General features: G+C 35.1%; 1 protein-coding gene across 1 annotated transcript; it reads right to left on the bottom strand.

The window, feature by feature from the left end:
• Positions 1-1,050: 1,050 nt before the first annotated feature.
• On the bottom strand, positions 1,051-27,408 carry LOC108246374 (venom phosphodiesterase 1). Its single transcript, XM_017433880.3, has 25 exons — positions 24,315-27,408; positions 23,842-23,929; positions 20,860-20,994; positions 20,500-20,625; positions 19,574-19,634; positions 19,109-19,206; positions 18,227-18,306; positions 17,649-17,768; positions 17,151-17,260; positions 14,054-14,119; positions 13,889-13,961; positions 9,853-9,961; positions 9,316-9,438; positions 8,766-8,797; positions 8,411-8,538; positions 7,794-7,863; positions 7,616-7,703; positions 7,269-7,441; positions 6,512-6,557; positions 6,115-6,269; positions 5,555-5,690; positions 4,418-4,495; positions 4,200-4,332; positions 3,162-3,318; positions 1,051-1,479 (listed from the first exon to the last, which is right to left on the bottom strand). The coding sequence occupies exons 1-25, from the start codon at positions 24,354-24,356 to the stop codon at positions 1,306-1,308; spliced, it is 2,601 nt and encodes an 866-aa protein (XP_017289369.1). The 5' UTR covers positions 24,357-27,408; the 3' UTR covers positions 1,051-1,305.
• Positions 27,409-27,478: the final 70 nt, after the last annotated feature.

Raw genomic sequence — 27,478 nt, forward strand, 5'->3', positions numbered from 1 at the left:
GACCTGAGGGAGGTTGTGGACTGTAAGGTGGAAGAGAACTTGGAGAGGTAGAGGTATGCACTTGAAAGACGAGGGATGAAAGTCAGCCATAGAAAGACAGAGTACCTGTGTGTGAATAAAAGGGAGGCAGGTGGAACAGTGAGGCTACAAAGGTCAAAGGTGCAGGACTTCAAGTACTTCGGGTCGACCGTCCAGGAAAACGGGGAGTGTGGTAAAGAGATGAAGAAAAGAATCCAGGTAGGATAGAGAAAAGTTTCAGGGGTGATTTGTGACAAAAGGGTGGCAGCAAATGTCAAAGGTCAAAGGAAAGGTTTACAGGCAGTGGTGAGAGCAGCCATGTTGTTTGGTTAGGAGACAAAAAGACAGGAGACAGAACTGGAAGTGGCAGAGCTGAAGATGTTGAGGTTCTCCTTGGGAGGAACGAGGATGGACAGGGTTAGGAATGAGGTCATCAGAGGTCCAGCACAGGTTGGAGGACTGGGAGATAAAGTTAGAGAGGACAGACTGAGATGGTTTGGACATGAGGAGAGGAGGGACAGAGGGATGTTAGAGACGCAGCTGACAGGAAAAAGACAAAGAGGACATATATGGATGCAGTTAGAGAGGACATGGAAGTAGTTGGAGTGAGGACAGAGGACTCAGAAGACAGAGTGAGACGGAGGACGATGACTCGCTGTGGCAACCCCTGAAAAGGGAACGGCCAAAAGAAAAAGAAGAAATATATGGGCATACATACCACAGTTAAAGAATGCACCCATTTTGATTTGGCTTTTCTAATCATTGAGGAACAGATTATAACCAACATGATTTTATTATCAGAGGATTTCTAAACTAATTAGATGAAATTAGAAAGTTCACATTGCATTTTTAAAATTCACATATTCTGTGTTCACAATGTTTAAGTGGTAACTGACTGTGTCTTTCTTAGTCAAACAAGCAAAGACAAGATTTGGAGTCTATCAGAGATTGTCCTGCTCTAAAACAAACGGTACACAGTTCAAAAAATAGTTAACCAAAATGACAGAAACATGCAGAAAAAAATATACAGTGTATTTTCCCTAAATCTTTATTCTGCATTGCTGATATATATACACTCATATGAATGAGCTCATTTTATTATAAACAGAATAAACCTACAGATTAATAATGACTGAAAATGACGTTAATAGACAATTAAATAACTAAAAATGTAGATTAACACAAATGAAATGTATATAAATAAACAATGTTAGCTAGATTATGACAAGTGCTTTTAGTCAAAGATTTAGGTTGTTTGTTTGTGTGTGTGTGCATATGCATTTTATTTTATTGCTTTCTTTGAATAGCAGCTGTAGGGCGGGCCTTCAGCATCAGTAGCTCTGGAACTGGTCTGATGCTGCCTTGGTAAAAGTCCAGTCCTGTAACCCATTCAACATCTCTAACTCGTGACTGATGGAACCAAATGTGATCCTCCACCCAATGTGATTCATCTTCTGCACTCTGTCAACAGGAGAGAATGAAATAAAATTAGCCTTTTCTGCTAAAACACTTTAAATTTATTGTGTTAAACGCCTTTATGCAGCAAAACAGAAAGTGTTTTTATAATGCAATTTCTCTTGACAGTACACTTTTAAATCATGTCTTCTTCAGTATGATTTCCTTTTATGCACCACATTTTTGCCAACAGATCAAGATTCGTTCTGCACAGTTTTTTTTCCGAACTCTAATCAAGTAAATTTGAATGATTATAATCTGAATGCAGTTTGTTTAGCTTTATAAAGATTAATTGAAAGCAGAAGTAAACAGTGACAGACTAAACTAATCAAACACCCAAGACTAACTAAACAAAATTACAACAGTTTTAGTCTGTTAAATCATTTATTTTTGTTGGTTGTAAACAAAATCATGAAAAAGCAGAAGAATTAGATTAAAATGTATTACCCCAATTAAGGCAGCATATTTCAAAGTGTATTTTTCTGTGTGCCAAGCTTTGACTTGTTGAGACTCCAGATAATTGACTTGTGCTTTTACAAAATAGTTTGCAGGACTTTCTTTTGGACTTCAGATGACCTTTTTGTTTTCTTTTTTTATTTGAGATTTTCTTGATAAGAAGCTTCACTTCAACATCAGACTAGTCTAGTTAAATGGATTCAAGCCTAATCCCTAAAAAAAATTAATTAAACTGGTCCCAATAGTTTATTAAAATGAAACAACAAATATGCTTAAAACAAACAAAAAACAAGTGATTTTCTTGAGTAATCATCCATGAAAAATGAAGAAAGGATGATTCAGGACAAATAATTGTAGAATCATGTACATCTGTACTTGGACGTGTGTTCATGTTTAAAGGATTTAAAGCTGCCAGCAGACACTTTACAACAATTTAATTTATCTCAATTTCTTTAAACATCCCATTTTAAACACGTTTTGTGTTAAAAATAGTTAGAATTCATTTGTTTATTTATTTTATTGAACCATAGTATTAAAATAGTTCTTTGTCTTTAAAGCTACACACAGCAGGAGCTTTTGAAATCTATTATGGATACAGATATAACCATTTTTGGAGATTTTTACACGCAAGATACAATAGTTTTTTACTACTTTTTGGACATTTTCAAAACCAATTAATTTATAGTTTTCAAAACATATTGAATTTTAAAAAAACTCTTCAAGTGTTGACAGTAACAAAAATCAATAGACATATTTTTCTTTTCTAATTCCTCTGTTTTAAGATTGTGAATCATTTAAATATATTTATTATGATCATGTTGGTTTTGCCAGAGATTTTAGGTAGACAACTATGAGAAAACGACCTGTACTTTAGTGATGATCTATTTCAGCAGGATTTTTGTTCTGTTTAGAAATAGACTGATTTGTAGGCTGTTTCATGGAAAACAATCGACACTTGTTGTTTTTTCAGGACTACTCTGGAAGACTTAGTGGGAGGCAGTTTCAGCTTTAGTATTTTTCCACTACGGAACATTTTTTTCTCCTCTGAGTTTTTTCTATCAAACAGAAAACACAAAGATCTACAGGAATGATTTTACTAAGAATTTCTCAATTTCAGTGTACTTCTCTTTCTCAGTGGTTTACTGTCAAAGGAAGTTTGCAAGAATAAAGATCAAATGTCAACCCAACCGAATACATCTTTCAAGGGTGTAAAGTGTGTTTTTATGTCTTACTTTGCAGCTTTCTGTGTTATCGGCTCTGTGGGGAAGAAGGAAGGACACTGTCTGAAGCTGATCCATGCAAGTGCTGACTGGTTGACCCGAGTCTTTGCAGCTGGTCAACACAACAAAGTAATGGGTGGGAATGGAAATGTTTGTTCCAGGCACAAACCTAGAGTTAAATAAAAACTCATAGTCATTGTCAAAGATTAGATTTTAGCGACATACACACCCTCGGCTTCACACAGACAGTGATAAAGTCCAGGCTTCCAGATATTCTTAGATGAGCTTTACAGAGGAAATCTGAGTCAGACAGTCTTTTTTTTAAATTCTGTTTTGTAGTAGATGGCTTGAATTCAATTTCCTTGAATACACATTGAGATATGTAGGTTTATATCATTTGGTGAATGCAAAATCAATCAAAGAAATATCATGATAAATAAAAGATATTAGTTACGTTTAGTATTTTAGTATAATTTCTCAGTATTTAGGTTTTGTGGTTAAATTAAAGTAAACATATATGTACATTTTTTGTAAAGAAATGTAAAAAATGTTGCTTTCTTGAGTTATGTATGTAAGGAAACAACTACACTGATAAACAATAATTAATGCTGAAGATACACCACAGTGCTGAGTCTGTCACAAAGCAAAAAATATCTGAATGTGGAGATTTTCTAAATTATTGTCTTGGACAGCTTTGACCCAGAATTTTTGTCCCTGTTTCTGTTTGTGTATTTCCATGAAACATGCACAGTTTGAGGAATTATTTTTTACTTTAAAGGCACATAATTATTTATTAAGGCTTTGTGCTTTCAACTTATTGCGCTAAATGTGTCAAAAAAAAAAACGAGGAGAGAGAGAGAGAGAGAGACAGAGAGAGAGAGAAAGAAAGAGAAGGGAAAACACCAAAAGAAAATAACCTGAATCCTAACCTTTAAATATCCAAGAGACAATAGAAATTGCAGATTTTAGTAAATTTGTGTATTGTTGGTTTGTCAAATCTTTAAAAGTGATTGTAATAACATTATAGGCTCAGTAAGAAGTCAGTCTTACTGTTGTATTTGCTCTTGAGTGTCATATTGGCCATCAAAGTTGTAATCAAAGACAGGACCAGTCACCACATTAATGCCATTGTATACAGAGGCATATTTTTTTAGCAAAGTGTTGTGGAAATAATCCCAGATCTCTGAGAAAGAAGAAAAAGAGAAGAAAATGAATAAAATAAAGCAAACAAACAAAATGGTGTCAAGTGGTGTCAAACTGTAACTTACTTCTAAACTCAGGGTACATTGGGACCACATTACTCATGAGTAAAGCATCATACTGCTGGTCTGTTGTCACATTCAGATCTGTAAAAGAATGAATACATGTAGGGATCAAATGTTGCACAGATATTACTCATATTTGCAAAATATTCTATACCATTTTCTAATTACCCATCCTCTAAAAAATAAAGTATCATGGTATGAGGGTCTTGTTTTGATCAGGTTCAGACTTTGTTCTTTGGTTTCTTTAGGGTTTTATTTAAAATTTTGTTTTGCTTTAGGACTGCTAATGCGACCTCCAGATTTAAGCTGCATAGTCTGTTCTTTTGATTTTGACATTTTGTATGCCCACCTGGTCTTTGTTAGTAATCATCTCCCCTGCTTTCTGCCTAGACATGATCTCACCTTAGTATACAGTAAATGGTCCCTGGTATTTACTGTAAGTGCTGCTTTTTTTCAGTTCACTGTGTGTTTATTATTATCCTGTCATGTCTACTTACACCAATAGATCTTGAATTTTAGATTTTGTTTAATAACAGTATGGATGCTAATCACCATCACCTGCCTGCCTCTGACTCTAAACCTACATTTGAGTCCTTTCACCACAACTTTTATCTTTTTTTTTTTCTTTTTAGTTTCTAAACAGTTTGATAACCATAAAGGTAAACCAAACTCTCAGGTTCAAGAGGTAACTTGATCTGAAAAAAAGAGTCCATGACCATTAAATAAATGAATCATCAGTTCAGTTTTTCAGTAAAGCAAGTTCAAGCAGGTTAAGCAAGAAATACAAGAACCAAAATGGTTTAAAATAACTAGGAAACAGAGGAAACCAAAATATCTAATTATAGAGAACATCCTGTGATGTTCAGGGAAGTGGTATTTTTTAATGATGGTTGACTTTCCAAATGAATGTTTTGGTGCACTACATTGTATCAAATACTTGTCATGGTGATGAAAGAGAAAATGATTTCAAGTTAGAACTGAGTGTTCTTTAAAAGGGCAAGATGACGTGAAAATGAAAGAAAAAATTACAGCCTTTATACAATCTTTGTTTTGTGCCCACATGCCCCATTGACCAATATGACCTAATGTTATGTCTTGTGAAGCTGAGTGAGTTTGTAGCAGGCAGATGTTAATACATACTGGGTGGATATAAAAAGGCCTGGGTCCAGTTCCCAGCAACATCATACTCATCACATCTAGGACTCTGAGGAGCCGGCAATCTCACGTCAGCCCTCAAACAGTCTGGTGTCACTGGTGGCAGTGGATCTAAATTGGTCTGTAAAAAGGGAATGTTATGCTTTAGAGATGGACCAATGGCTGGCTCCTATTATTATATACAGTATATTTTTTATACTTATTGTTGCACAGAAAGCAGGTTTCACATAAAAAAAAACCTGCAAAACACCAGTTCTGGAAGTTTAGTTAAAAAACAGACTAGGCAGTCTCTGGTCTTAGTGGTTTACTTTCACTGAGGCATGTTTATACCAATAAGCAACAAGAGTACCGCCAACAGCACATTATAAGTTATATATATATATATATATATATATATATATATATATATAGTATTTAATATGGTATATATTTACCACAGACAAAACATTAATTGTGAACTGTTGAGTGTGTCCAAAGGTTTAGGATGATACTTTTACTAAATTTTTAGTCTTTGTAGTAGTTTTCACCCTTACAAATACACTTACAGGCTTTGCAATGGTGAATGAGCTCCACAGAGGCATGAAGACTTTATGGCCGTAGGCGTTGACAAATCCCTCGTGGTGGAGGATGCAGTAACTCTGATCAGGCTGCAGCATTTGGGGACGACCAAACAGCATGTGCTTCTTCTCCGCAGTCAATACTAATGACATGTTTTTGCACATGAAACATGAAAGACGTCACTGTTATCTGCATAAAGTGTTGAACAACAGTTTAAACAACATTTGGGAGGCAGTCTTTAATAAAAAGTTGATAGTAAACAGACCCAACAGTTAAACAATTCCATAAACAGTGACTTTGAAAAACACTTAAACAAATTGTCTGATGTCATGTAAATACTTACAACATATTTTTAAAGCTATTAAAAAAAAATCTGTCACTCACTCTCCTCCGCTGTCAGATTCAAACGGCTGTTGATGACATTTCCAGTCTAAAAGCAGAAATAGGTTCAAAGTTCACACACCTCAATGCAAGTTTCAAACCAATATATATTCAAATACTCTGACATCATACAAACAACCTAAAGAGCGAAAATAAACAACTTGCATGATCAGAACAGACAAACTGCATCACAAGAACAGGCTTGGATATCCTGTATCCTCTTCAAAGACTGCCCTAAAAGCTTCAATATGTCTGAAACATCAAATTAATGTTTTCTTGTTTCAAATATGAGCGATAATGATTTATTTTCTAAGTAGCTGTGTCTTGAGTGAGAATGAAAAGAATTTTTTTTTTGAAAATTAACTATCGTTAACTGAACATAGTTAAGAGAATAAACTTCAGATCACCTTTAAAAGTTTAATGTAAGCAAGTTTTTAGATATTTTAATTATAAATTTAATTCAACAGGTTGCAGAAGTTCATAGAGTCCTCTAGTCACTCTTCAATGCTCAGTAACTACCCAGCATTAGTTAATAGTTATGGATGTTAGATGTAGTTCAGAAACAACTTTACTATAGGACAACTGTGACTCGAAGACTTAAAGGATCTGTAACCAGTAACAACAAAGCATTAGAGGTCCAAACTGCCTCTGTCTCATTTATTACATGTTCATCACATTCAGACTCAACTAGACATAAATAAACACAGGAAATATGATCAACAAAATGCTTCTCTAGTGTCCAACTAACTGCCAACATTACCAGGGCCGGGCAGGAGCATCCCAAGTTGTCTGTAGGATCGAGGCTGACCAGTGGACACTGAGTTGGCCTGCTCTCCTCTTCTGGGAACTTTGGTGTGTAGTAAGGCTTCTTCAGGATGTGGTTCATGCTGCCATGGGTCCCATTGTTATCAACAGGAGAGATTTCCAGCACATCTATGTAAAATAACAAGTTTAAATTTGTAGGCAAAAACAATTATGGCTGCTTTTACCCTAATGATTTGTAGCATTTTAGAGCTGTCTGTTTTTGAATCATAAGCACTTGATTTATATCTCTTTATCTCATTGGAGGATCAAATCTTAAAAAGAAAAATCAAATAAAATACTCACCACACATGACATTGTACAGCTCAATGTTAGAGAAAGGTTCAATGGTTGTTTTTTGCTGAAACTTGGGGCCATAGCTGAGATATAAGGCCTGCAAAAATAATGGAAAGGACAAAAGATTGTTTTCATTTGATAAGAAAGGACAAAGTAACATCTTAGTGTGGGAAACTTTGTTACTTACATGCATGCTCTCCACATCATTGTCATAGCCATGATTCCCACCAGAGCAGAATGTGAGAGATCCTGGATCTCTGTGGTAAAGAACGGGGATAATTTCACTAATTATGGTGTATATATTATGAGCCAGGTTACAACCATTCTTGGGCAGGGGGGCTTTCAGTTCATGCTAATGCTTAGTTTTATCATTATTATAATTATTTCTGTGGGAAAAGTGTATCTTTGCTACTAAATAGATGAATAACTTTCTTTCAAAGCATGACTTCAAAACTTGAAAAGTATGAGCCATTCTTTGTCATCGCAAATCACTGCAGATGTCCAAAGTCTTTAGTGGATACAGACATTGATGATAAAAAAGTAAACTTCATCCATTTCTGCTGTTGTGACAGCTTTCAATAACTTCTCTCTTCAAGCAAATCTGTAACATTGTTTTAAAAAAAAAAACAACGAAAGTTTTTGATAAAGGGAACTGGCAGTTTTTCAGATGTTGCTGCGTCTAAAGCTCAGGTTCACTGCATGCATGTTGTTGTTCCTGGTCAGTAGAAATAATTAAAAAGTGTGTAAGAAGCAAATCAAATCTAGCAAAGCAGAGATCTTGCATACTGTAAGTGAAATGAGTACCTCTCAAACAGCCATTTTGTTTCAACCAGAACGTTGACGTCTTCGATGCGACGACTGTTGGCAAAGTGAAGGCGCTTCGGCAGGTTGGCCTTCAGGTATGGCTTGATCTTTTGGTCCGGCTTCTTGCACTTAAATTACAGCAACAACAGATACTGATTTTCTATGAAATGTTTGCAAGTTTAAACTCATTAGCTGTCCACATAGTGGACCAATATAGTCCACATAGTTTACGTTTCTGTTTTGACTGTAACACTCATTGTGACTGAAAATCTAATTTGTAAAATAGTGGGATAAAGTTTGAATTTTCTTTTCTTTGGTGATGTTTAAGGTGCTTGCAAGAACATTAAATACTTACTGACATGTTGGCAACGAGTCCTTCTGAGTCCACTATAAAAAAAACATGCTTGTTATCACTGAAATTTAAGAGCTTAAACATTGCAAACACATAATAAACTTGTTATCAAACTAGACATTTTAATATTATTTTCACTTAGGCTTTATTTTTAAACACTATTTAAACCAATGTTTACACTATTTTTCTTGTATTGCATATTGTACTAAAACATTTAACCAACATGTTTCTGTTTATTTAGAAAGGAGAGGTTACAACCTTTTATACCAACATATTATTTTGATATAAAATTGAATAAATGCCTCAAAGTAGTAAACTAAGTTGTCTTTTTGAAATCATAGACTTAAAGTAAAAAGTAACTAAAACAATTTGTTTGTTTTAAAGAATGCTGGACTTCAAGCACAGAAGTTAGGGTAATTAACTTTACCCTAACTTTAAATATGACAAGTAAGGAATTTAGTCACACCTGTTTTTAACTCTGCAGATTATAGATCATATTGATAGTGTGATCAGCAAGACCTAACAGTATGGTGTCTTGTGCATATTTACTCACAGATGGTGTTTTTATTCTTGGCTCGGATGCGTCCAACTGGCCCCTCATTGACAACATAATTGCTGGTATCTCCCACCAGTTCTTGCATCGCCTCCTTCCTGTCACAGCTAGTTTCTTCCATACCTGCAAAGTATTCAGGCATTGTATGAAACTGCAACATATCACTGCAGAATCTTTTTTTCAAGTGGTTTAACATAAAAACTTCCACATCTGCAATTCTTCTTTGTATTTATTTTCCTTTTTTTTAAAGAATGACAGGTTGCTTAGTTTGCATGTGTGTGCTTTTAAAACAATATATTATTTCAGAAAATAGTGCTCCAAACTAGAACTTTTACTTCTGTTGTATGTTCTGTTTTATGTTATTGTTTTGTCCATCACTGTGGTTGCAGGGAGAGAGGTTATTGCACAGCTAAAGCAGACATTTGACTGTATGTAGAGGAACTTGTGCCTCAGATTGCTTAAACAATCTGAAACAAAAAAAGCATCCAACAGAGGCCACGTGAAAACAACATTATTGTAGTGTATGTTCTGTGTTACCATGATCAGCAACAATAATGATGTTCAGGCAGCGATGCAGGTCAATCTGCTTCAGGCCATTCATGAGCTGACCCATTATCTTATCCACAGCCTGAATGGATGAAATAATCTGGAGAAACACACAAAACAAACAAGCTTTCAGAAGCTGATTCCACAGAAAGTTATCACAAATTTGTTACAAGGTAATACGCCAATGAAGATTTGCAGTCATCAAGGACACCAAAAAAGGAAGAGAAAAACAAACAAAGGTCTACAATGCAACCTAAATTCACATGCAGATTAATCTCACTCCTCTCCAGTTGTAGAGTTGTAAAGGCCTTTTGGCCCTTTTTCCTGTGTTTGACTTGGCTCTACTTGTTCAACCCAGCGCTGGTTCAGTCTTTCCATTGAAATGGTCCCCCTCACTTTCAGCTCACTTCTTGCAATCTCCTCGGTTAGAGTTCCAATTAAGTCGAACCGAAGATTTGAGGAGGTGCAAATATTTTCATGCTTGTTGGCTGATGACAGAATTTAGATGGAGCTAAACCAAATGGCCTCTATTTAAGGGCTCAGACTGGCCTCGACATGGCCGGGCCATTTTTGGAAACTGTGGTGAGTGTTTTATGAGGTTTTTTCTTCATTTATTTTCAGTTATTTCCACAAAAAAGCTTTTGGCCATGTCACAACGACCAGCCTGCACTGAGGTGGCAGTCAGTTGTAATAAAAATTCTTGAGTAAAGCCGAATTAGGGCTAATTAAGTCATGCTGAGATGGGACAATGTAAAAATAAACAGCTTTTGTAAGCTTGTCCCACAAGACACACTTTGGTCACATGTGTTGCAGTGTGAAATTAGAGAGAAAAGGATAAGGAAACTTCTTCAGCCTTTAGGAATGACACAAGTTTGGATAAGTACATCCAGTAATTTCCTTATTCATGGTAAAACACCCTCACGATGTTTTCTTTTGGAGAAAATCACTGAGAAACTTTTGTAAAACAAGTCATTGCCTAAGAGACAAAATTGTAAGGATGAGATCAGAGTAAAATTAATTTTTAAAACCCAGAGAGAAGAACAGGAAGAACATGCTATAAGTACTTGGCAGTACAGCAAACCTTGTTTGAAACATACATTTATTAGTTTTCTATCCACCTAACACTCTTGTGCTGGTTACATTTCTTTCTGGCTCCCTCATGTTTTGACAAACAGTTTGAGTTAAAAATCAGTCACTTTGAAAAAAATCCTACAATGTACACTGATTTCTGTGATGATGCATTTTAAAAATTTTAAACTGTGTAAAACATTTTTAAAACCAAGATTAAAGCACTGACCATCTGAAACTTGTCTGGGAAACTAAAGACTTCCACACAGTAATTTTTGGTGAATTAAACTGGAAAAACTTGCTCAATTATTTTGTATAAATGATGCAATTATGTATGATTGTACAAAACTGCATAATTGCTGCGTATTTGACTTAGTTGGAAGAAAAAAAGAAGACTTATTTAAGAAGAAAGCAAGATGTGAAGAAAATAATGGAAATATCACTAACACATTTGTACCGTTCTCCTATTTTTAGTCTTAATTTTAACCATAAGGATTGTAAATTGAGTTTTCAATCTAATTTTGCCTCAGACAAAAAGGGTTTAAACATTTTCTGTAGTTTGTATCAGTAATGGATGAATCAAAAGCATTGTGATGAATAAAACACATTTAAAACTTAAGTAAAGATCTGAATTCTTTAGGAATAAAGTCACCTTAAATTCAGAAAATCTATCTGTTTAATTTTCTTAGCAGAATCTGATTTTTTTTTATATCTTTGACTCATTGATTATTCACTATGAAACACCAAATGCTTTCACTGGCCTAAAATTTGGATGCCAAAACTAATTATCTGGAGTTTCATGAGAAAGTGCTTTTCACAAGTAAAAGCAAATTTCTCTTTTGTCAAGACATTGCTTAGCTGTAAAGTATTTGTACTTCAGATTTTGATACAGTTCACAGCATATTTGGGTACTTTGAGTTATTTTTTGATCTTCTGTGTTTGATTTTCATGTTTCTTCTTTTGTGTACTTGTGAACCTTGTGTTTTTTATATATTCTTGTGTATTTCTGCTCCCTGTGCCCTGTGGCACTATGCCCTCAGTTTAACTCCTCAGTGTTTTTTTCCATTCAGCCCGCCACGCCCACTTCTTTTTCCCCAGTACCTGTTAGTCTGAGCTGTTGTAAATCTTCCACTCACCCTCAGCCCTTCATATTCAGCCACTTCCATCATCCATCTCATCCTCGCTGATTCATTGTTGGTCTTATGCCAAACTAAGATTACGCGTCTTGCGAGCATCTGTATTTAATGTTCAGCTTTCTTTGTGAGTTGTTTTTTGTCTGTCTGTTTTACTGAAGTCTGTCTCCTCACTTGAATTCACTTTGTTTAAACTCCAATGCCTCCTTTAAGTTCCTGATTCAGTTTTGTTTACCAAAAACCTCTTTCAGCTCCTCTGTTTACCTAAAAGTGGCTCATTTTAAAGACTATTTAGCTTTAACTGTTTTGAAGTCTAAGTGTGCATGGCTCAGAAAGGGTTGTAATGGACCATCTGAAGCTCCTTGACATCATTATTTTATCAGCGGCACATCTGAGGGGAACGCATACCTCATTGTTTGTGAAAATGGTGCATTATTAATTACTAACAGCATGTCCAAAATGCAGCCATACAAGCTTCTCAGTCAGCAGTGAAGTCGTGCTGAATGGCAACAGTACATTATATTTAGGACTCTTTTTCTTATTGAATGAGTTTGCCATTTACAGGGCCAATAAAAACTTTTTACCCCCTTGTGTTTATGCTTTTATTGCTGTCATAAATTATTCATGGTCAACACAAATTGGCTTTCTTTACAAAAACATAAAAACATTTTTTGTTGTCAAAGTGAAATCAAATTTCTACAGAGTTAAACCAATTAAATAAAGAAAAAGTAATGTAAAAAAAGTGACTGCTTAATTATTCAAAGTAAATGTCCGAATTCAACTCAGAGAAAAGATTATTGGAAATTACAAGGATTAAAAGGATTTCCAAGGCTAAACATCCCCAGGAGTTCAGTTAAATCCATCATCAAGATGGTGGGTGAGCGGGCAAGACGGGGAAACAGGAGGAAAACACCAAGTCACCTGTTCAGGTGAGACGGGAGACACTGATCTACAACAACTGATGCTCGGATTCTTTACCCGTCTGAGTTTTCTGTTTAAGAAAACTCAGATTAAATCTTGACTAGGATTTTCATGAGGTCAATTATTTTATATTACATATTTTGATTTAATTAGCATTATTTTGTAGAAACTGAACTTCACTTTGACATTGAAGAGGGTTTTGTAGAATTTTTATTTATTTATTTTGTAAAGAAGGCAACTTTAAAGTGACCAAAACTGATTTATTACAGCAATAAAAGCACAGAACATCCAAGAGAGCAAATACTTTTTTATATGCATGATAACAATTTTTTTTTATTCTGTGTGTTTGATTGTTTTTGTCTGCAGAATTTATCTTCTTATTTTTGGATTGACGTTAGGAAAAATGCTCCTTTTTTCTGAAAATTTATACTGTATATGATTGTTTAAGCTGTGTTTCTTTCCCCTTTTTTGTCTGCTTCTTTGTCTATCACTACAGTAAATAGACTTTCTTTCTAAAATATGTAAATGTGGGAATTGAATTTTAATTGTTCTTTACAATTCATCAACATTTTTTGCATAGATAAAGGTTAGGAATAGAAACAATTAGTGTTTGTTAAAATAAATAAATAAACAGAATCAGACATTTATTGCACTGTCAGTATTGTGTAGTAAATGGCTTCTTAATACTAATGGTAATATGTTGCATTAATATGGCAAAAATACATTTATATTAGCAATAACTGTTTGATTATCATATGTCTGATAACACTAAGCTATGATCCAATCATATCAACTACAAAACAAGGTGATTAAATATAAGGACAGTACTATAATGAAAGAGTTATTTACTGATTAACAGGTTTGTTTTCTTCCTTATCATCCTGTAAGAAGTCAGATGAACTTACCCCTCCGCTGACAGGACCAAAACTATGCCCAGATTTATCAGGTTCCTCCAAATACAATGTGTAGAAATCTGGTCTAAAGGACAAGGTTTGTTTTTATCCATTCCAAAAAATAAATAACATATTTAGTAAAAAAAATAATATGAAATTTGAAGGTGATGAACCAACCTTTCATTATCAGGCAGCTGCAGCCACTTCAGGACAGTAAATACTCTTTCTTCAAATGGCACTTTACTGTGAAAGAAAAGAAGTCATAACTGTAATTGTCTTTTATTTCTCTTTGTATTATTTCTTTTGTTTCATTTTATGTTTTTTTGATTTTATTTTTATATAGCATATCCGGTAGTCTGTTTCAATTACCATTACCTTGTGTTCTCCCCTCACACCTGATTTGCATCAAACATTAATCTCCTTCGGTGTAAACCCTCCCGGGTTTTGTCCGTGTTCAGTTCTGTCACATCAAATCTGGGTTTTGTTATAGTCTTTATCATCTTATCTGCCACAGTCTAGCATCTGGTCTGCATTTGGGCTTTTCCTACATCAGCATACACACATGGCAGAAACATCCAAACTTTTTGAAGTTTTATATTAGTGTTTCTCATGGAGCTTTTACTGAATAATAAATGAAGTCCAGGAACTTCATTATTGTGGTTGCTTTAGAAATAAGTAATTTTGATTTAAAAGCCTAAAGGAAGTAATCTGCAGTTTAATGTTAAGAACCTTTAGAAATACTCATCTGTCACACCTTACTTTACAGTAAACACAGCAAAAACAACAAAAAGAGGATACCAGAAACTCTGAGAGCACATCTAACATTGAAACCATTCCAAACCTCTGAACTGGACACAGATTGGAATCATTCTTCTTTTTTTTCCTCGGTTAGTTTAATGTTTTAAGTATGTCAGCCTGGTAGTTATGCCTTATGCTGCAGACAGATATGCAGACAAACTATCAACAAAATACCAGATGGATTACTTCAGATGTCATTATGGCAGAAAAATACAGCCAACCTGGCAGTGACTAAAACATTTGGCATCATCAGTGCTGAATATTTCCAATCAAATGGATGAGTACAGGTACTCACAAATTACTACTTTAATTTAAAGCTGCATTGTCCAAGGAGTTTTAAACTTTTAACAGTGACCTGAACTGTTATCCTCAAACACACACCATGAACTTCATATTAGTTTTTAAATGTGTTTATGAGAGAACTTAAGAATCTGTGATATGACAATTATAATGCTGGTTTTAGTCTTTGAGCTGACTTTATTTTATGTTTTTAGTCATAAAACATACCATTCATACTTTAAATGACTATGGTGTTTCTTTATAAAACACATTCCTCCAGCTTTCTGTTGAAGTAAAACTGAAATACTTTTCAAAGACCTCTGTGCTTGCTTACAGGGAATAAAGATAAAAAAAGAGGCTCAGCATGATGAACCACTGAGGTCATATAAAGTGCTTCGAGCATTAAGACCATAAGTGCTGCGTCAATGGCTGTTATCTCAGCCAGAAATAGCAAGAAACATGGCCTTATTCAGAGATAGCACCGCAGTAAAAAAATGCCAGGAAAGTGCGTGATAAGTCAAAGGTGTAGTTTTTGCCCAAGCTGATAAAATATCACTTACCATCACACACTGAGACAGAGGAAGACGAGGACCTAATACCACTGCTTCTCTGAAATGATCTCTTTCAAAGGACCATATGACAGGCTTCATGAACCCTCCCTGGCTCTCTGTCAATTAACTGGACTCTTATTAATATTGTGCTGCAGACTGCAATATGTGATTTGGCTAAAACATAGTGTAAAAATAACTTGAGGATAAATAAAGAGTTTGCAGAATATTTATACTTTCATGGAATCAAATTACAACTTTTAGAAAAGTAAGGTATGACCAAACAACTACACATCATAAACTGCTGGGTTAAAGCTGCTGGGACATAGATTGGGTTGGTTTGACTGAATATTGGGAGATAGTTTAACTCCAGAGATGGGATGTGTTACTCTTCACTGTTCATCATTTTAAGCCAGAAGGTGACAAAATTGGAGCCGCATAGACCTCTGCTTTAAGATGTGATGTTGAACACAACATGTAAGGAGATCTTTAACCTGGTTGGCTTTGTTAATAATTTTAGCTTGCATTAAACAGTGAATTTTAGTTTTACCTATCATGAGTTGGTGCTAGCTAGCTGATGCTAATAGTGGCTAGTGCCAGCGAGCTAGCACCAACCCAAGTTGTAATTATCTAATAATTCAGAATTTGGTCTGGGTCAAATTGATAACTCAAATTGCTGAGTTAAAACCAACCTAGGGTTTGTTAAGCCCATATTTGACCCAGTGATGGGTTACAAATTGGGTTGTTTTTAACCCAGCAGTTTTTAGTGTGAAGGCTTGTGACATTAAGCTTTCTGAGCACAACCATCATAAAAATATACATGTTTATACTCTGGATTTCGATACCTTAAAGAAAATTTCAAATATATTAGGAATTGTGAAGAATGTGGTATGAAATGTTAAGTACCCATGGGCTCAAAAGCAACAGTGTCTCTTAGCAGTCTAGCGTTTCTTAAAATTCTCCATTTTAACACCAATTTCTAAAGAAATCACACATATCCATCAAGAATTAGTGGTTTCTGAAGAAAACCTGTCAGACATTTTCAGTAACTACTAATTTTCTTTTAAAGCTTTTCCAAATTATGTGGTTTGGGACTCACTTGATCTTCTATAGTTTCCTGTTCTCCCAAATAAATTAATGGAGTATGTGGTCTGTGCACGTCATTCTACATTTGCATAGAATCAGAAACTAGACTTATATGTTTTTTTCTAGATTACAGCTCTAATTGTGTCATCGGTGCCATTCGACATATGATGCTGATTTTAAAGCCAGCTGACCCACTTATTACTGGAATTTGGATTTCCACACAGATGACCTCAGGTGCTGAAGGCAGAAAAATGAGCTCGGTGTCAGCAAAGGATTTCCTCTGGGTTGATGCATCAGCACCAGAATTATCACCGCATGTACTTTATGGTTGTATATTGATCCAGAACAGAAGACTCATCATTAGAAATGCATTGTCATTGCTGTTCTGATCCAAGTGGAACAAAACTATGAGTTGACCATGGGACTCATTATGTGCTGCAAGACCATTAAAGTTCAGTCACCTACCCAACTGACTAAGTAGTTATTGGTAAAAAAAAAAAAATATCTGTCACATTTCTAAGATTGTTCTGTGCAGAAATTGAAATTCTCTTATTGCACCTCACCCATTGTAAGGTTTGTAGATGTCAGGAAAACTTCCGTTGATTTTGACGTCTGATCCAGGCCAGAAGAAAGTCCCAGACTTCAGACCATGGTAACTCGCTGTGTGCCAAACCTGACGAAACAAACTGGAACCTGAATTTTCACCTAAATATCGATCAGCCTATCAACTTTTTACAAATTAAGATGAAGTTTCACTCATACAGCCTGTTTTAATTTAATTTATTTATTCATTTATAAAATACATTTTTTTCTAAAATTGCTTTAATTTCCTAAACAAGTATACACTATATATTTTGAGTAACTCACAAGCTGTAAACTCTGCACACATTTCCAGAAACTACTTGGAATACTGAATGACAAAGACGTGGATAACTTGGAGTCAAACTATATTTTTCTTACATCTATGACACAGAACATTATTTTGTGATGGAGCACATCTTAATGAAAAGATTCATTCATCATTCGTCCGTGAGTCAGAGTGAATCAAAGCTAAAACTCACAGGTTGTCCGAGGTACCAGGCAGGGTTGTTTTTCTCAGGACTGGACAAGCTGAAGCTAGCATCAAACACTGGATCATACATATTGTTGTCAATCAAGCCATTGGACTCTGGATACAGACCCTGAGGCAGGAAATAAGCAAAATAAAGAAACATGACTAACAGATATTTGGATATCATCAGCTTTATAAAATAAATCTTGGAATAACAACTTTTACAGTCAGTGCAGAGTCATTGTTGATTAGTGAGTTTTGTCAGAACTTGTTAACTGGTTGGTGTAATCCTACAACAAGCGGTTACCACTGACAAAGGAAAACTGCTGAAGGAATTCCCTCACCTGTTCTAAATAAAATATTATTGCGCAAGAAGTTCCTGGAAATTTTAAGGCCTTTTCTGACTCAAAGCTGATTTTATAAATATCCCAATTTGCATAAAAGTAAAACTAAAACTAGTTTAGCAATATATAACAGCTTGATTTTATTAGTCATTGGGCACACATCATGTACTTCCTGGTATTCATCTCTCCTCGTCTGCTCTAAAGCACCAGATCAGCAAATATATGAATGGTTTTCTTCCATTACCGTAACAATTGTGTAGTGATTTGGAAAAGTCTTGCTTGGAAATGCTGCCTGCATGAATGGAGCTGACGTTCCACAGCTTCCTGCAAATGACAAAGCAGCTCATTGACCTTGGGGCATCGCTGTAGAGACAAGCTATTCTTTAATAATAAAGCTTCAGTTTGTATGTTTCTAGCTACTGACTTACAGCAGTCCCTAAAACTGTTCACACATGCATAAATACATGATAATTAGGACAATTTGATAAGGAAGAACAGTCAAAAGAGATTCATTATAAAATCTGGTTGCTACATGCTTCTCTAAAGGTTAGTGTCAGGTTAAAAATCAGGGTTGATTTATCAGCAGAGTGCAAAATTAGAATTGTGAACTTCATAGCCTTTGAAAGGACAGTCTGGTCGGTTTTAAAGTGATGTTCTGTCAAATCGTTATCAATTGTTAGTACCTTAATAGTCATGATATCAGATATAGAGGAAGGAGTATGTCATACAAATGTGTAGAGGTTTAATGTTAGCTATTAAAGTAGTCTTTCACACCAGTATATTGTTTTTAAGAAAGAATTGTTTTGTAAGCCTGAAAATGATATAAAATGGGCTGTACGCTGGCTAGCTTTTAGCCTAGCCTGTTGGAAGACTTCTTTCATAACCTCTGTTTTGTGATTGATGTCACGACTTATAATGTACTATTAATACCTATTTGACAAAATATTACTTTAAAAAATTGACTAGGCCAACCTTAATTTATTTATTTTGACAATGAACAGTCAAGGGGGATGATCTAAGTATGCAAAAAGTGATTAGTAAATCAGTTTTCAATGCATAATTTGATTTGTCCTGAAATAAAATCAACAACATCAGTAGAACCCAGCATAATATGTTAGACATTAACTGAGTTTGTCCAGAACAGGGATGAGCATGCTCCATGACTGCATGTACTCAGCCCTCAGTCCATCCAGAGACACAAGCAGAAGTGGCTGACGCTTAAACCTATTAGAGAAAAACAGTCAACAAGGAAAAGGTGATCAGGTTAAACCTGAACAAAAACATGCATCGGTAAGACACATAGTTGCTGTCACTGGATAATAAGAAAAGCTTTATGAAGACATGGACAGGGCTGACTTTCAAATTCTGATGATTTCAAACTGAAATCATCAGAACTCAGGAACGTCAGGAACCCAACTTCAACAAAAACAAACATTATACATTTATAACTTGTAACAAGTTCTTGAGATTGTGAAACTGTTTGTTTGGCTGGGATTTTTTTTCCAGGCAGAATTTATAGGATATTGATTAAATCCAGGTGTCTTGAATGTAATATATATGCAGTCTTATTATCTGTGGTATAATTCCTTACCTTTCTGGACATTTGGGGGTTGACAGGTCCTCACAGGTGTCCTCCACCCACTCCTTCTCTTCTACAACAAAGTAGGAAACATACAGTTCACTGAAGAGGTGCTGTGTTGTAATCCTGCATATCACCATGTTGTGTATGTCTCTGAACCTTATTATTAAATATATGTAGGCAGGACAGGAGAGTTAAAGTGGACTGGCACTTTGCTTTAACTCTGTTTATTTGTGAGTTGCTCAACTCTTCTGTACAAAAAAATAGTCCCACTTAATAAATAGGTTGGAACCAAGAACTTATTTGGTGATGTATGGTTAACAGATGTTTTCTATTTGCAGTAAACCAATCCCTCACACAGACAAAGATTTGTTTCTTGTTCTCCCATGTACTGTAGCTTGTTATGCATTGGTGCGTGTCATGACATATGGGACCATACAAATCATTGATTTATATGGTGCTTTTATAACCTTAGAACCTTATTTGAGCTCTAAAGGAGTGCTTTTTCATGTTTTTCATCTGAATTTCCATCAACACAGCAGAACATACACTTATTTAAAATGTAAGCAGGTAAACATAGTTCAATAATTATCTACGTAGTATGAAAAAAACTATTTATTTTCATTCTTCGAGGTGCAGCAGAGCCTAAATAACTTCATGTAGCTCAAAATGAATATTTAGACTTTATAGTTTACATGTGTACTAATGGCACCTTTAAATCTAGAAACTATATTGATATTCACCACACCTACAGATGATGGACTAAACAGAATACGAATGATAAAGAAAAACAAAACCAGCAAACTAAAAAGGTTATATAGATTTATCAGATGATTTGAACAATTCGCATAAGGAACACACGGTGGACATCACCAATTATTATTGTCCGTAGTGTTTTGGTTATGTTTGGCCATGCTGTAAACTTTAGGCAGTCTTACCATGGCAGACATGTTTGTAGTTTGTGCAGCAGTCTCCTGCCTGCAGGCAGTCTTCAGAGCAGTGACATTTGCTCTCCGTCAGCCTCTTCTCACCACAGCGCAGCTTTGTGCATTCCCACTGCTCAGCTGAACCAAACATTTAGGAAGTTAAAAACAACACTAAACTCTATTTAGCAGAGCAGAAAAATGCATAAACTTGATTTCTTCTGTGTAATTCTCTGTGGCTTTAAATGGTTTGTGAGTGATGTTTTTTTGTACTCCACAAAAAAAAAAAAAAAAAAAAAAACATCCATAAGATGCCAATTTCTATTGTTTCAGAAGTAAAGAGGAAGCTACAACTTAGAAAAAAAAATGTCTTACTGGGAAGGGTACAAATGTCATAATAGTCATGACAGCAGCTCTTTGAAAGAACGCAGTTCTTGTCACATCTGCAGCCCGCGACCTCGTCATCGAAGGGCTCGTAACATCTGTTCCTGCAGGAAGTTTGGGGGATGACTGAAAGACGTGGAAAAATCTTTGTTTTAGAGTGTCAATAGATGATTCAGCTTATATCTAAAATATTTTGATTTTCCTCAACCTTGTTTTAATATTATTTCTTACTTGAAATAGGTTTAGGAATAGCTTTCGATTTCTGATACTGTGTAAATCTAAAGACGGCTTTGTTAAATAGTCATTTCTGACTTTAATGACTTTCCTTTTTCCTCTGAATTCAGTTTGTCTGAAGATTGGTGGACCTTTTTCTTATGATGATGCTCCTGTAGTTGGCGGTTTTTTTGATTATAAATCTGAAGATAAAGAAAAACTAAGTTGTCATTGGGGGGCGCTCTAACTGTGTGATGATGAGATGTGAGCTGGTCGGTGCTAGCGAAGAAGACAATGTTGTTCGTTTTGGAGAATAAAAGTGTTGGCATGTGCTACTTCCAGTTATCTGCTTGAATCTTCCTTTATTTGACCTAGTGTATCATATACAACAATTTCATAAAATTTTCTGGCTTTATGTAATACTTTGACTTCCTCCTTGAGCTCAGCTCATTTTTATTATATCATTATTATTATTCCCAACAGTTAATTGTTTCGTATTTGCAGGGGTTTTGTTGTTGTTCTGGTCATTTGTTTAAACTCCTGTCTGTCTTGTGACTTTCAGAAATGAATCATTTTGAAATTTTAAAAAGTCTCGATCCCCAACCTGTTTCCAGCTGAACTGTAGGATTTCTTATAGCTCAACTTGTCTCTGATTGTTGCAGTCATTGGGGATTTACCCTCAGAAATTTCTGACAATTTCAGAGATGACACAAGTGTTGGTTTGTTAAGTTCAAGATGAAAATTATATAATTTCACAGAATATTCTAGTTTTGTTTTGTTTTTTCTTTTTTTGGCATGTAAATAATTTTCTTACATAAATTTTTTTTCCCCATTTCAAAGGTTTTCTTTCTGATATTTATTCTATGTATTTTTGATATGGTAAAAGCTGGTTAAGTTATTTATTTATTTTAAAAGCCAGTATTATTCTTTGAAATAAAATAATTTGAAATGTCATAATTATGTTTGACCTTTTGTTCTGGCAATTTCGTGACTTAGATACATTATTTAAAATCTCAATGTTGTTGTTGTATCATTTTTCCTTTGAAAAGATTAGGTTCAATGAAAGCTTTTGTTGTGTTTTGTTTTGTTTCTTTTGTTCAGTGTGAGAGAAGCAAAGAGAAACTGCTTAAATAAACATTATTACTACCCCAGTAAATTATGCTGTCGTTTTACACAATGGAACTGTTTTTTGAATTTGTGAAGATGCAGCGACAAGCCAAGTCAACACGTCAGCTTTAACCTTTACTTACTGTTTGGGTCAAATTTGACCCGTCTTGATATTTCACAGCACAAAAAATACGGGGCGCCAGTTGTACAGGACCAGCTGATTGTCCCCCCGACAAAACTAAAAACTAAAGAAGACAGAGCCTTTTCTTCTGAGGCTCCAAGAACCTGGAACTCCCTTCCTCCAACTCTCCGGTCAGTGGACTCAGTGGCTTCCTTCAAAGGGCAGCTAAAAACTTATCTTTTTATATCTGCATTTGCTTAAATTTGTTTTGTGCACTTGTTATTTTGTTTGTTGAAGCACTTTGTGATTTTTATCATGTCACTAACATTATTTCATTATTGAGTCTCAGTCATCCAGGACATGGTAAATCCAAAAAAAAGGTTAAAACCAAAAACAACTGGACTTCAGCTACAGCACAGAAATGCAGTTGTTTTTGTTTTTAACTTTTTTTTTGGATTTCTAATTTAAAAATGTTTTCACTATGGTTATTTTGTTACTTACCTCACTGTCATTCCATTTTCCATCTTTTTTAGCTCTTCATTTCTCTCTAATGTAACCTCTCTCTAATGATCAGGTCATGGTAACGGCCGCGCTCCATTCCTAACCATTTACGTCAAACATATAATATTTAACATTTAAATTAAATGATATTACATTTAACAATTAGACATAACAATTAGGAAAAATATGAAACAAACATACCAAAATAATGACAGTGGAAACTTTTAACTAGGATTTTACACTCAGATAGTGAGCTAAATAATGAAATTGTGTTAGTGGCATGTTTGGATCCTGCTTTTCATGCCTATTAATCTCGTCTGTTTCTACTCATAATCATTCCTCTCAGATTATTAATGGTCATGGTTTCCTCTCACTCATCAGGCTGTCATCCTTTTTGTTACCAGCCTGTTTTACTGTGAACACATCATATTTAATAATCTTTGGTTTTTGGTTGCTGCCCTGTCAACTTTTTTATTTTGTGAAATCAGTCCTTGTGTAGTCTGCATCTTTTGGTCCTTCTAAAACCAATTTTTGACAAAAGGTCATTCTTTCAGCCTGAACTTTCATGACTTTTCTGAAAGTGACCTAAAATAAACGACATTGAAAATCTATTAAAAATTTAAACCTTTAAACAGATGCTACAAATGTTTGAACACCTGTTAAAATGGATTTTAGCAATGAGGGTCAAACTAAGGAAAATGATGGTTTTAGGGAATCTGAGTGCTTTCAAAGTCCTGCTGGTCTTTGAAGGCTCATGAAGAAATTTTTAAAACAGTGGAAGAGTAAATCTGCATAGAAGTGATCATATACAGTATAATACACACACACCAACCAAATTATTTTGTTCCAATGCGGGTGCAGATCTTGTGTTAGTGTTGCGCCCCACGACTCCAAACTGTCTCCAAGAAATGTCTCGGATGACTGAAGTGACTGAAGTATTTGAGCATGCAGATACATGCATGCTTGTTGGTGTGTATGCAGTTGATTGTGTGTGTGTGTGTGTGTGTGTGTGTGTGTGTGTGTAATAATACCTTTATCTTTACATCTCTGCAATTCCAGTCCAAGTCCAAGACCAAGACCAAGGATTAAGGTTACAATCACCACAGCCAAGACACCAATCTGTCAAACACAGGTTCAGAAACAAAACAAATTTCTATTTAAGTTGATATTTCCTTCATTTAAAGGTAAGTGCAGTGCAGCTGTTCTGTATTTGAAGCTGCCAGCTTATCAACTTTATATCCCCATAATGAGATTTTTATTTCTTTTTTTTGGCAGAGCCTTCATGCTTGTTTAGGTTCAAATATAATTCTATGTAAACGATTTACCAGTGCAGATACTTGTTTTAAAGCATTAATGCTGCATTTTTCATCATGTAATCAATTTTCCTGTTGCTATAATGTGCTGATCTCAGCATGTCACACCATGAAGTTATACGTGTTTAATGTAAAGACTAAAGTGAATCTTTTACCATGAAAACCATTTTAAAGCAAACAACAATACTCACAAGGATTTTCTTGTTCCTCTGCACCTGTTTTAACCAATCCATGGCTACGATGAGTCCACTGGTTGCACACTTGACAGACAGAAAAACAGTTAACAGATGGAGAGAAAGAGATAGTTCTCTGCTGACCTCTGGACCAGGTGCAGGCAACGGTGATGTAACTGATTGACAGAATAAGGAGATATTTTCACACTTATTATGTGTTTTAACTCTGTCAAACTGCAGATATATGAAGTCAGTTCTGACACCTTTTATCTTTAGAAACTCCCTGGAGTACGTGATAGAAGAAAATCACAGAAAAGAATAAGCAGCATGCTGTGGACAGTTATTACCCAGGCTCTCTAATGCTTCTCTCTGAAACAGATAAGAACTTGGGATTTATTTTTCCTCAAAAACAAGTAAGATTAAATGCAACATTAGTGCACAACTACGAACAAATGATGCCTGGTTAAGACTAAATATTAACTGATACTCTGCTGGGAGCAAATAAATATCTGGCCTATCGAAGCAGATAGTTGTTCAAATAAATCATAAACCTTGAGCTTGGATCGAGGACAAGGAGCCTAACTTGATAAGCTTTGCTGATATTCTAACCCCTGAAAAATAAAAACCTTTGACCGAATCCTTAAAACCAGCTGAGATGAGAGCACAACAATATCACCCTACCAGAATCACGCCTGCAAGCCATCATTTGAAGTAAATTCAAACAAGTGGCTAATGCCAGCATGTTCCAAACTAAGCTATGCTTTGGATGGATTTTTCCTATTATGAGCTCATATCTCCCTTTAGATGGGGGTTTGTAGGAAAGCCAGAAGAGAGTAGATAGTTGTTCCACAGTGAAGTGCTGCATCACTTCTGTGGAACTCTGTTTACAGCAAGTCTAAAACTGCTTCTCAGTTTAAACTTTAAATGGTGTCATTGTAAGCTGACATTTTAAAAAGATTTCACTGTGTTAAAAAGTGGCTCTGACAGTTTTTACAGGTCATTTGCTTTCTAAATGTGTTGTGATTTCACTGATTGAAAGAAGTGGGGGAACGTCCTTTTTGTTAGTTCTAAATCTCTGAAACACTTAATGTGATGTGCATTTGTTTTAAAATTGTGAAACATCATCATGTTTTTCAATAAAACCCTGAGTTTTCTTTTAGAATAAAACAAATGATAAAATTGTTTGTTTAAAGGGCTACAACCTTTGAGTCCAATTACACATCGAGTATTTAGAAAAATTTGACTAATACCACAATATTTAATTATTTTACAACATGAGCAACATGTGAGTAATGGGGGATGACACGCTTGGGCTCATTTTTAAGACAACATTGAAAGAAACAGACTTCCAGGATTGCACATGTCACTGATGAACTGGTTGTACACATTTCTTGCAACAAGTCTAAACATGAACAGCCCCGTACAAACAGTTTGAGTCACTCCTTCTTCTTTTTTTTTTTTTTTCAGCTTCCAAAAAACACATTCTTATATTCCAGAAGCAGTCTAGTGCACAAAACATCCAGGCTTTCTGAAAGGATAGGAATGTTTGCACAATAAATTTATTTTCTTTTTTTTTTTTTACTTTCTCTTTGGGTTTTTATTGATGAGCCAGTGTTGTGTCAAATTTAGCAAAAAACTAATTTTATATTGTAGATTTATCATTTACTTAAGCTCTTGTTTGATGTGCATTTTTAAACCCCCCTAAGTTTAGGTTAGTAGGACCTCATAGACATAAAAGAACAATTAGTAATCAAAAAATAGAGTTAAAAAATATATATAAAAAAAAATTCAGTAACATAAATTTTAAAATATCAATTGAAAACTACCTTGAATTATAACAACAGGTATAAACTGAACAGAAGTAAAATAGTAATGTGCTGAGAAGGTAATGTCCCCAGGAGGACATGGGTCTGTATATTAGAGATTACAGTAAATATGTAAGTATATGGATAATCTTCAAATGTCTATACTGTGTATTTTAATTGCCACTGGTCAAAATACTTTTTAAATTTCCATTTCTTTAGCTGAAGCTACATAAACTACCTAATACAGCATACTTTGAAATACATCCAGAATAACTGTGCTGGGGTCACAGGAAGCTAAAACTCACTACTGCTGTAGTTCAGAGTGGTAAAATCAAACAGTTTGTTGGTTGGGATAGAAAGATTTTTGATCAATCAGTGCAGCTCTGTTGCCTAAGAGGCTGTGTAGCTGCACACTGGTAATTAAGTCAGTGCTGACTTACTTTGTGTGCTGAAACACCCAGAGTGGGAGTCTGACCAACAAAACCACAGAGATGTGGGAGAATCTGAGCTGGTTTGATAAATCACATTTTCTTTTACATCATGATAATGGCCATCCATGTGTATATCTGATCAGGGAAAGACGTAACTTCACAATTCCCTAATGAAGAAGGTGACCTAAACCACAAAATGATGCTTTGTTGCATGATTTTCTGGGAAATCTTGAGTCATTTATGCATGTGCTACTTTGACACAGACTACCTATCTAAACACAAGAACACCAAAACATGTAATCACTGGGTTATTTTCCAGTGGCAGTGACATCTTTAAGCAGAAGAAAGGATCCTGGCAGAGCAAAAAGTTTTCTTTAAAGAACACTTTTTAGGAGGGAACTTGGCCACCAATTTATTCAGATCTCAGTCCAAAGCATCTGTGGGACAAGTCCATGCAGGACTTAAGGACTTTGAAGGGTTTATTGATGCCAGGTGCCTCAGCAGACCCTCAGAGGTCTATGGTTGCGCATACCTTGACTGGTTAGGGTTATTTTGGTAGAAAATTAGACCTTTTTCAACTGATTTATGTTTTCCAGTCACATTAAGGTACACCTGAAGCACACCTTAACTGGATCAGAGTAGATATTTGTTTTAATTAGTGAAAATGCAAAAAGTGCATCTCTATAAAATAAAAGATTTCCATCTCTAGTGAGGATTTATTTGCATCTGAGCTGCTGATAAATGTTCACAGCAGTTGAGATTCATTTAAAATGTACAACAGCTTTTGTGGTTTCAATTATATTGAAATTTTTCTTTTCTAAGCTCCAGGAGAAGTTTTCCAGCAAACTGAGGCTTCTGAGGCTAGTAATACCTACAGAAAGTATATTTTAGTCATCTGTGGAGTTTATGCTATAGCCAGCATCTTCGTTGCAAAGTAAGGAAAAAA

This window comes from Kryptolebias marmoratus, linkage group LG5 (genome assembly GCF_001649575.2).
Source record: "Kryptolebias marmoratus isolate JLee-2015 linkage group LG5, ASM164957v2, whole genome shotgun sequence".
NCBI classification, from domain to species: domain Eukaryota; kingdom Metazoa; phylum Chordata; class Actinopteri; order Cyprinodontiformes; family Rivulidae; genus Kryptolebias; species Kryptolebias marmoratus.

What these genes read in the sequence shown, in the direction of transcription:
- LOC108246374 (XM_017433880.3), bottom strand. Translation starts at nt 24,356, where the DNA reads ATGGATTGGTTAAAACAGGTGCAGAGGAACAAGAAAATCCTT. An exon ending in ATGATGTGGAGAGCATGCAT is followed by an intron (nt 7,704 to 7,793) that starts GTAAGTAACAAA and finishes TTATTTTTGCAG; the next exon opens with GCCTTATATCTCAGCTATGG. An exon ending in GCTGTACAATGTCATGTGTG is followed by an intron (nt 7,442 to 7,615) that starts GTGAGTATTTTA and finishes TATTTTACATAG; the next exon opens with ATGTGCTGGAAATCTCTCCT.